This window comes from Quercus suber, unplaced genomic scaffold (genome assembly GCF_002906115.3).
Source record: "Quercus suber isolate HL8 unplaced genomic scaffold, Cork oak 2.0 scaffold_287, whole genome shotgun sequence".
NCBI classification, from domain to species: Eukaryota; Viridiplantae; Streptophyta; class Magnoliopsida; order Fagales; family Fagaceae; genus Quercus; species Quercus suber.
Window position 1 is genome coordinate 741,029 of NW_027069743.1, and position 11,190 is coordinate 752,218.

Genomic DNA, 11,190 nt, shown 5'->3' on the forward strand with positions numbered 1-11,190 from the left:
AAAGTCACGAACCCAGCCAAAACCAGATTCACGGCAGCCCACGGCTTGACCCACCAAAACCACGACAGCCCACCACCGCTGCATGTCCTTAACCCACGATTCACAGCCACCAAACCCACCACCAACATCAAGAGTAGGGGCCATTGAAGACGAAGGAATCAACCTCCGATCTGCCCAAAATGACTTGAACAATCGCCGATCCACTCGTCGGCGGTGGAAGTACCATTAAGGCACTCGATGGAGAGGATCGTCAGAGAAAAAGAAATAAGAGAAAGCCAAGAGAGGAGTTTGACCCGAGAGGGAGAGGGAGAGATAGATTAGGAAAATGAAAAATGAGTTTGGCACATTTGTCTGAGTTTAATGTTTATTGATGATTTTGTGTTTGGTTGACAAGAAATTTTAAGAAAAATTGAGAAAATTACTCAAAGTTTTTTTTTCTTAATCTTTAAATCTTAATTCAGGTTAATTTTGATTTTTAATTCTATTTTGATTTTTTTTATTTAGTTAAAATTAATAAATTAATTTTTTAAATTTATACGCTGATGTGTCATGGCTGATGTGGCATTTTTATAATATTTTAATTGCTCTGGTTGCCACCTCAGCTATTTCCGTCGGTTGACTGACAGAAAGGACCAAAATGAAACGCGTAAATTGATTTTAGGGACTAAAAGTGGAAAAAAAATAAAATATAGGGACTAAAATGAAAAAAGTCAAAATGTAAGGACTAAAAGTGCATTTACGTTTTTTTTTACTCAATTAACTGCAGGACATAATTGAAGTTTAATATAATATCAAATTGACAATAATTAAAAGTTAGAGCATTGAAATAAAAAAAAAAAAAAAACTGAAAGTTAACGAGGTTTAGTTTTGCATTTTTATTTTTAAAAAAATACAATATTTTCACAAGTCACAACAACAGTGCCTTAATTTATTATTATTTTTTTAGAATTTATTTTATTTTATTATTAGAATCAAGTACATTTACTTTTGTATAGACAACAGCACGGCAATTCCCTTGTAGAACCTTGACCATTCCCAATTAAGCGACACTCAACAAAGTAATCCCTCCCACATCCGACCAAACTGAGACAAAGGTATATACTTCCCGTAACTTTGAAATTTCTTTGTATACTTAGGATTTTAGCATCTGGGCATTTGGGCTTTGTCAATTTTATGCTCACCTATGTTTGTATTTCATGGTATTTGGAATTGGGTGATTGGTTCTAAGTAAAAAAAAATTGGTGCTTTATTATTAGTGTTCAGTCTGATATGTAAGCTCAAAATATGGGTTTGAAGCTAATAAGTTGTTGTTGGTACCTGTTTCTGTATTTCATGCTTTTTTGGAGATTGGGTGCTTTATTACTAGTATTTTTTTTGCTGTTGTTGTCCATTGTTGTTTTGTGCATTTTACAACTTTTGAGATGCTTGGTTTGAGTACACATTGCATGTGATTTTATGAGGCCTTCAACACTTCCTTTGGTTGCTGAGAGAGACTCAGAAAGAGGCAGGAAAAGAAAGTGAAAATTTTGACTATCTAAAGAGTTAAAAAGTTGATTTCTTTTCTTTTTCCTACATTGTCACAGCTGAAAATTCATGCATAAAGTGTTGTATCTGGGATTTGGGGAGAGATGAAAGAGGAATATGAGAATATATATAGTTGTTTGAATCACTGGAAGCTTACTCTTGATCATGGATAGAGATTTTTATTTATTTTTTGAATGAATGGATAGAGGTTTTTTGTGGCACTTTGAATCAGTAGATAATATTCCCAGAATTCTAGGTGAGTGGAGAAGGGTGTTTGATTTCATAAACATGACTTTGAGATTTAGAGCTCAATGGCTGTCATTGTAGACTAGCTATGCATTAGACCTGTATATTTGAGAAAAATGGTTGATAGGATTTTTAGCAGGAATTCTATATTAGAATTATGTACTGGATTTATATTTGGAAGTGTGAAAGGGGAGAGATGCTCAAATCTGATTTACCACCGCTTGATTATTTTAGAAATGAATATTAGTTATGTTTTCCTCTCATGAACTGTAATTCAGTTTTCAAAGAAATTCTCTTCATGTATAGAACGAACCATTTAGATGTGACTTCTAACATGTGATTTTGGCATTATTGTGTCTACCTTGCTTTTTCTTGATTGCATATCTTTTGCCAAAAGAAATCTTTAAATGTTCTCTATATGGGCACTTGTGTGTAATTGCTCATTATGGATAATGTATCAATTGTTAAATGTTAATTTGTACATTTTGATGTGTTATTGCATGTCTTCAACTTGCAGGGAGGATTTAATGCTTTTTTAACCAAGGGTCTGGCTTAATGGAATCATCTGCCATAAAATCTGGGGCTTTAGTGTCACTACAAGACGTACACCAGTCTTCTCCATTCTTCAAGCAAGGGGCATCACTTAGAGTTACTGGAAAGTAAGTGCTAAATTAGAGGGTTGTGTATGTCATCTGCATGAAATTTTATATGTATCTTCTTCCTCTAGTGTTTCCTTTCCATATGTATCTTGTTCCTGTGGTATATTCTTTTCCAGGTTTCATAAGCATTAGTAACAGGAATCAGGATCTACCTGAGGTTTTCTTAGGGGCTTTTAAATTCTGTGGATTGTTGGTTTATGGAATACAAAATTTAAATTTTGGTGTTCTTCTATTGTTTTCTTTATTGGATTTGAGAAATGAAAAGAAAGGAAAATTGAGGCCGAAGAGCTCTAGCTGAAATGGCAGCTCTTGGTCCTCCTCCCCTTGTAAGAACAAAGTGGACCTTGTGCATGTGAACTTACAAATAAAACAATTGAGAGATGATGGTAAATTAGGTAATGAATTTTTTTTATTTGATAAGTGGTAATGAAAATTTTTAATGTGAGGACAATGGCAATATTGGTTCAGGAGAAGTTGTGCATTGATTGAGGAGGTGTTCATAAAGGTGATGAGGTTGGTAGTAGTGATTTTATAGAAAAAGATGAATGGAACTGGAGTGATAATAGAGATTTTGGAGAGATGTTGGTTGTGGCATTAGAGGAGACGGTGATGGTGCTGGTAATGGTTTAGTTGTGGTGTTATAAGTGTAGAGATGGTTGAGGTGAGGTGGGATTGGACTTGGGAGAAGTGGCCTAGCAGATTTTCTTGTGACTGACATGGTGGCAGTAGACTAGATACTTATGGCATGGTGGTAGTTGGATGGTGGTTATAATAGTGATGGGTGAGATAGCACAGTGGCAGTAGCGGCATTGTTGTTGGTGGCAAGGTGGACATTATAATGATATCACTGGAAGGGGCAGCTTCAACATGGTAAAGGTGGTGGTGGTGGTGACGGTTATATATTACTGAAGGAGTTAACTAAAATGGTATATTGTTTGCAAAGGCTTAAGTGATACCAGGGTTTTGAAATTTAGCCATTTAGGCCTTTATTCATAGTGGAAAAAAAAAAAGGGGTCTACGTAGAATAGTATATTATTTGTATAGGTGGATTAGGCTGGAAATATTTTCTTGCAAGTTTCAATTATCAAAAGACTGGTCTAGAAAGTTAATTTGTGGTGGCTTTGTTCCTTGGGGAAAAATGCCTTATTGGTTGAGCATCTAATTGGAGGGAAGCAAGAGGGGTTTAAGACAAAGAGAAGTCCCTGGGGAAGATCAAAGTAGGCTTTCTGAAGGCATTATTTGATTGGGTTTAGCCTTTTTGATGCTTCTTGATAAAGTTTTTACTGATGTTACAGAAAAAAAGATGGTTACTATTTCTATGATCTTCTTACAACTAATGATTCCAGTCTGTTTGGGGTTCTAAATGTAGCATGTTGCAGCAATAGAGCAACAGCTTACAAAGCCAGCCACCAGGAGTTCTTTGGTTCTCTTGGTCATAAGTCACATCCTTTAAAAGATCTATGACTCACATTCTTCATGGTGTATTTATAGTTTGTTTCCATTTGGGTTCAGATTAGTCATTTGTGATATTATTTTAAATTTGTACCCAGAGGGAAAGCTTTATCACATTATTATGTTAAATTTGATTTTCTAAACTTGTGCATTGGGATTTTTTTGAACTTGCCAGTAGTTTATTCCGAGGGATGATGTCATTACAGTCCAATAGCTCAAACTATTATGCCCACCAAAGTAATTTTGGTGGTTGAGGGAATGTGACATGCTTTGGACTCAGAGCAGGCTCAAGCTCGTATTGTCATTTTGGAGACCCAGTTGAGAGAGGAGATGGTGGCTAGGAATGCTGCTGTTGAGTGAGTGAAGGCATAGTATGAGGCCCTGTTGATGGCTTGAGGATCTCGTTATCAAAGCGCTTCAGCTTGAGGTAGATAGGGAACAACTTGATCCTCCACTGGATCAATAACATCAGCAACAACCCGAGCAGTCATCAGGGCCTTCTACATGGTCGCTGCCTTCAGCACACAGTGGATTGTCGCCTGTTTTTGAGGTGATCTGGGATTCTTCACACTATGAGCTTCTGCATCAACAAATAAGCTAGTACAATTGGAGATTCATCATCGTAGATCTTATCCCTCAGTAGATCTTATTCTGAAGTTTTCTTTTGCATTGAAAATCCTTGTCAGTATTGCCAACGAACTCTAGCCCGAATGACACCTCATCTCTGTTTAAGAGCAAGGTGAGGGTGGGATCATGGGTTCATGGCCTATTGGATGCGTGTGTAATACCCCAAAAAAAAAAAAAAAAAAAAAAAAGATCCTTGGCAGTAGTGTCATTTGTATTGTGATTGTAAGATCTTTAATTATCAGAAAATCAATTACAGATTTCTCAGCAAAGTAACTCATTACCATCCAATCAGTGTGCTTTATGATTGAGGGATCCATTTGGTCTGTGCTAGCAATTATGGGTGTCTTCAATCTCCATGTGCTTGCATATAATGGTTATTCCATTTGTTGATGCTAATTTCTTAAATATAGGACTCATATTCTTACAGATGTTAATTATTGGAAAAGGTCAACTGATTCATATAATTCTGTAATACCTTTGCAATTATTCATTGGTTGTGATTGTATCGGTGGCTGGATGATTGCAACATATATATGTATTATCTTTATTATTGATTGCTTTTAAATAATATAATATCATTGGATTTCTTGGTTTATCTTGTATCCCAACAGGTTACAAGAGTATTCTGTTGAGACAGCCATAGCCATAGTTGTTGATGGAAATGCCAAGCTGAAGATCAACACTCAGCATTTGAGGGACCTCAGCTTTCGAGTCGGTTCTATCTACCAATTCATTGGTGAACTCCTTATCCAACCTGATGATGAGGTAGGATGCTTGCATCATTGGTTGTAGGCTTATGGCAGCTCTCTCTCTTCACATTCATGCACAGTCAAATATATAGATAGTGAGCTGTAAGCTCTAACTAGCTGTTTCTTTTCAGGCAATATTGCAGGCACGTGTGGGTAGGAATGTTGATGGCATCGATTTAAATCTCTATCATCAGTCTCTACAGCTGTTAAGACAGTTTCAAGCTGATCACTTGCGTACAACTTAACCCAGTTTTAGTTCTGTAAAGATACAACTGGAGATTTCACCAAGAAAGGTATCATAGCAAACTAACTAGAACCCATAATATTCATCCTGTCAAAAGTTAGATGGTTTATTTTGTGAGCTATGTTGTGATCTGGAAGTTAATTTTCCGTTTAAGCTGATCTTTAATATTGTACATCAAAATTATGTTAGAGTTTGTTTTGCTTTTCTGTCTTATCTCACATACAAGATGGAAATAGACAAAGAGTAATGTTAATGGATGCCGTTAGAGTAATTGTTAATAAACTATTTTAAGAAAATTTTGGTACAACTTTCATGTAGAGTATAGAAAGCCATAAAAAACATTAATTACTTTTTTTCTTTTCTCATAAAAAATTTATTTTTCCCAGAAACAAATAAAAATTTTAGAACTAGTAATGTTACTGTATTGATTTTCCCCCTTTTTTAATGTCTTAATATATTTCATAAACTATTTGCCAATGAGCTCTAGTTCAAATGACACTTCTTCCCCTTATAAGAGTAAGATGGAGGGTGAGGTCTTGGCTACAAAGCTTACCTATTTCGCGTGTAACTTACCAATCATTTATCCCATCATGCGTGGTTGTTATGATAGGAGATGAGACTAGAAAGCTCATCTGGGTATGGCAGTGTTGCCTCTGCTCAAGACAAAAGTGATGCTAGGTGTGTTAAGGGGGTACTTAACAGTTATTTTTAAGGTTAAAATGATAAAATTTCCAGTTTCACATGATAAAAGAAATGTCATCTCATGGTATGTTAGAAGTTTGAACCTCAACCCCCTTTTTTTTTAATACCTTTTTTGCACTTCCTTCCTACATGTGTGAGCCATCTTTCTTTTTCTTTCCTTTTTTTTATTTGTTATTTTTTTTTTAATGCAATTGAACTTCATTGAAATACTTGAAAAAAACGTATTCAGGACTATACCAGTATTAAAAAGAATAATAATAAAAAAAAAATAAAGACAAAAAAACGTTAAAAAAAAAATATCAGAGCCTTTGTATCAACATCAAAGGCATAAAGAATCTAGAAACTCAATTAAGGGGTGCATAGAACGTGTAAGAGACTGGGATGCCCATTCGAAAAAAGTCTTCAGGAAGAGAAACTTGAGATTAATTAGTCAGTGAAAGTCCCTTTCCATCAAATGTGTGGCAATTACGTTCCCTCCAAATACACCACACAAGACATGCTGGAACTGCCCTCCATGATTCCACATGCTTGAGCCATCAGCTATCTTGAACCATTCATTACCCACTATTAGTTTGATTGGAGCAACTAGTAAATTTGTAAACATCCACTACAATTTCATACTACTGAAATAGTGATAAGGAAATTTTCTTCAGCATTTCCCCCACCTTAGACTTTTGGGTACCGTATATTTCATTTAAATCTAAATCTTAAACTTTCAAAATGTGTTATTCAATCCTTAAAGTTCTTTAAAAATGTTCATTTAAACTTTATAGTTTCAAATAATTTTTTTTTTTTTTTTGAGAAATAAACTAACTTCTAAATACACACTTATTTTCGCTCTTTCACAAGTTTAAACACATTACTTAACTCAAAATATCATTACACACTTAGTTTCACATAATTTTATTTAAACCTTCTGGGAAGTTTCCTTTAGACCTCAAATTTTAAAATAAATTAAACCATTTGATGACATAATGTTAACGAGGTTTATAGAAAAAATAAGAGAGGGTTTAAATAAAACATTTTAAAAGTTTAAGGTTTTAATGAAGCACGCTTGAAAATTTAATAACATTTAAAAAGTAATGTACCATTTTATTTTTTATTCCTTTATTGAAGAAGGGGAGCATAATAAATAAAATAAAACTAATAATCTTTTTGGTTAGAAAAAGTCAAAAAACCATTCCTAAGAGGACTTCCTCTCTCTATTTTGGGTCCAAATTGCAAAATATCAAGTAGCCCAACCTACCCACAAGCTCATGGGTTAAGGGGACACACCACATAGCAGTGGTTGGACTTCTTACACTTTTTTTTATAAAAAAATTACAGTTTAACACAAATAATATTGGTCCACCTATAGAACTTATGCAAGGGCATTTAAAGATAGAGAGAAAATGCCTCTTTAGGCAAAGCAAAACTACACTTATAGTAGCATTGTAAAATCATAATATAACATTCACATGCAGCAAAGTTCTAATGGGTAGGTAAAGTTCATTTTCCTTTTGTTCACAGAAAAACAAGTCATCAGTTCATTGGACTTGTTTCTCAAAAAAAGTTCATTGGACTTGCCAAAAAAAGTAATGGATACTAAATTGATATTTTAGGGCTTGGTCTCTCTTCTATCTATGTCACCAAGATAGAGAGAGTTAGAATATTCAATCCATTGCCTTTTGGTGGAGATGGGTCAAGTACCAAACTTTAAGACAATATATATTTTTCAATACAATAATGATCACTTTATGTTTATGAGTCTAGAACTATCTTTTACTGTCATATTTGCTTTGTCTTCTTGTGTTGAACCTACTTAGAGTGAAATGCTAGGCGCCTTTTTTTTTTTTCTGTGTTTTTGTTTTTTATGAAATGCTATGCATCTTACCACAGTTAGATCATTGTACACTAATTACTCCCATAATTGTGTTTTTTGTACTCCATCTCATCTATCTATTTATTCTTGTAGCACAAAAAGTAGTGGAGCTTACACATATGAATAATTCAAAATAAGACTATCACAGTAATTATGATGCCCTTGGCCAATGTCCATTACTAGCAGTATTCCTCTTTAGAATTTGTCAAATTGCATATTCTTACTTTAAGATTAGTTCTTATGTATGGTTCTACTTTTAATATATATTTTTTTTGTCATTGAATAAAGGACTAAAATGCAGACTTAGAAAAAAAAATTTATAAAAAAATATCACAAACAAACAAACTCATTGGGGCTTTTGTTTAATGATAAATACTCATCATTATAAAATAGAAGTCATGGATTTCAAATTTTATCATTATTATTAAAAAAAAAGTTCTTCCTTACTGATTGATTGACCCGTGCCTTTGGGCTTAAAAGAATAAAGAAGCTTTGTCTTTTAAGCGTGTTTGTTAAGAAAGAAAACCATGTCAAAAACTGTTTTTTTCTTTTTGGCTAAACATGTATCTAACCCTATTGTGTCCAAAATAGGTCTCATCTCTTATTCAAAGTCACTTTTAGGATACCCTTGAAAGGAGAGAAAATTTTCTATGGGCGTGATGGGTCAAGATTTATGGGACCCAATCTTCCATGACTAATTGCTCATACTTTGTTAAATTAAAAGGTCATTTGTGCATTGGTCAATCATATTAGACGTTGCTCCAAGCACACCCCAAATGCTATAGTGGATTCATTATCCTAATAATCACTCTTTATCCTAAAGCCTAAAGTCTAAACCACCCAATTATAAGCACTATATAGTAGATAAGGTTTTTTTTTTTTTTTTTCTTATAATTATTTTGGATGGAGATAACTATTCATCAATAAATATATTAAATACAAAACTTTTCACAAACTTTAAAATTATGTTACTTCCACCTTTATAATGGGGAAATTTGTGAATTTCTTTAAGCCTTCTAAAATTAATTGTGAGTTTGGTAAAATCTTTTATAGTTAAATAATATATTTGAGTTCAATTTCGCCATACACTAAACAGAAGAATAATTAGGGTCAGATATTTATTGAGGCCAAGTCCGTACCTACCAATGGGAAAAGAGAAAGAACATATTAGTATATTTGACGCATTCTCTGGAAGGCTGGGAGGTCGTTATCCAGTGCACCGACCCACATGTGCTTGTTTTTCCATTGCATGGCAGCATTTGATTGGCCAAAAAGTTTATAGACGTTAGTGGACCACAAAAACTGACCCATTCACGGACTCACTAGTCAGCAGTCACACCCTCTACCTTTGCACCGGCTCTCATTATGGGTCTTTGCAGTGTTGGGAGTAAAAGATACGTGTATAACATGTGTTTTATATAACACGAAATATGGAGGATCACTTGCATTTTGTGCCTATGCCCCAATGCCTAAAGCTATTCAAGATTGTGTATGTTTAGCTTGACACGTGGTGATTATCATAAGGTGTGTTTTACTTCAAAAAAGTAGATTTCTTTTTAAGCTCTTGTTAGATCAACTATTTAACTCTCTTGTCTTATAATTTGAGATTTAGGTTCAAATCTTACCGACACTCAAAATTAATAATAAGTTTTAGTAACTTAACTGATAAAGTCACTTGTCGTCAAATAAAATATCTGAAGCTTGATCACATTTAGTACCTCATGCCCAATGCCTAATGCTGTTCAAGTTTATTTTTAGCTTGGCATGTGGTAATCATCATAAGGGGTATTTTAATTTTTAAAAAGTCAAAGATTTTTTTGTAGGTTCTTGTTAGATCAACTATTTAATTCTTTTGTCTTATAATATGAGATTTGGATTCAAATCTTACCAACACTCAAAATTAAATATGAAATTTAGCAGCTTAACTAGTAGAGTCGCTTGTTGTCAAATAAAAATTATGAGATTCGATAACATTTGGTGCCTCATGTCCAATGCCTAAAGCTGTTCAAGTTTATGTATAGCTTGACACGTGGGGTTCATCATAAGGTGTGTCTTACTTTTAAAAAAGTTGAAGAATTTTTTTAGGTTATTGTTAGATCAAACTATTTAACTCTCTTGTCTTATAATATGAGGATTGGAATCAAATCTCACCGACACGCAAAATTAATTATGAGTTCTAGTAATTTAAATGGTAAAGTTGCTTGTTAAATAAAAAATCTGAAGTTCGATCTTCACTTATACTAAAAAAATAATTGGTGTCTTAGTGTAATGATTAAAAACAATGATCAAGAAAAATTAGTTGGTATCTTAGTATGATAAATTCAAATTCTACTGAATATATATATATACATATATAAATAGAAGAATTTTTCTAGTAAGATTTCTTTTTCTATTAAATTTCCATAATATTTTTGGCCAAATTAGGTTTATCTAGTTACTTGAAAGTCCTTGAAAGTTGTTGGTTAAAAGTAACCAAAAATCACCATATTTGAATATTAAATCTGAATTCTCTTAATTGAATTTTTAATTCTATTATATTTAGCTAATTTATAGTTACAAATTGATTATCTCCTAATTAAATACTTAGCAAGATTAATAATATAATAAGCACTTCATAAAAATCTATGAAGCCAATTTAGACAGAAGAAAAGTAGAATAGAGTAGGAAAAAAATTAACTAATTTCTGCCCAACTATTTTCGATTACCTTTACCCTACTCTCACTCCCTCTTTGTCCATCCAAACTGACTTTATAATGTGAGCATTTAATGAAAATTTGTTTGTAAGGTAGTTGAAACATTCCCACTTTTGAAATGGGACCTCTACCTCTACCTCTAGTGCTGGAATTCAATGTTAGAGATCATTCACAAATAGACCACCTTGAAAAGCAAAGGTGTGTAACCTACACACACGCCATGAGTTTCTCATGATGTAATTAATGTTGCCGACTATAGGATCCAAGACTTTCTCTAAGTCATAGACCCACAAAAATATAGGTCTTGAAAGTTAAAATCTATACCGGGATCCTCTGGCACAGACCAAGACATAACACTGGTCAGACATGGTATTATTGGTGGGAGTGGGACCTATGATCATTATCTGATTAGCTCCATAGACACGGTTGTTCC

At 33.6% G+C, this 11,190-nt stretch overlaps 1 protein-coding gene across 1 annotated transcript; it reads left to right on the forward strand.

Annotated features, from left to right (window-relative positions):
* The first annotated feature begins 980 nt into the window (after nucleotides 1-980).
* On the forward strand, nucleotides 981-5,707 carry LOC112029460 (CST complex subunit TEN1). Its single transcript, XM_024062144.2, has 4 exons — nucleotides 981-1,094; nucleotides 2,288-2,429; nucleotides 5,120-5,273; nucleotides 5,389-5,707. Exons 2-4 carry the CDS (start codon nucleotides 2,326-2,328, stop codon nucleotides 5,500-5,502), a joined length of 372 nt encoding a protein of 123 aa, XP_023917912.2. The 5' UTR covers nucleotides 981-1,094; nucleotides 2,288-2,325; the 3' UTR covers nucleotides 5,503-5,707.
* Nucleotides 5,708-11,190: the final 5,483 nt, after the last annotated feature.

What these genes read in the sequence shown, in the direction of transcription:
- LOC112029460 (XM_024062144.2), top strand. Translation starts at nt 2,326, where the DNA reads ATGGAATCATCTGCCATAAAATCTGGGGCTTTAGTGTCACTACAAGAC. An exon ending in TCACTTAGAGTTACTGGAAA is followed by an intron (nt 2,430 to 5,119) that starts GTAAGTGCTAAA and finishes GTATCCCAACAG; the next exon opens with GTTACAAGAGTATTCTGTTG. An exon ending in TTATCCAACCTGATGATGAG is followed by an intron (nt 5,274 to 5,388) that starts GTAGGATGCTTG and finishes GTTTCTTTTCAG; the next exon opens with GCAATATTGCAGGCACGTGT.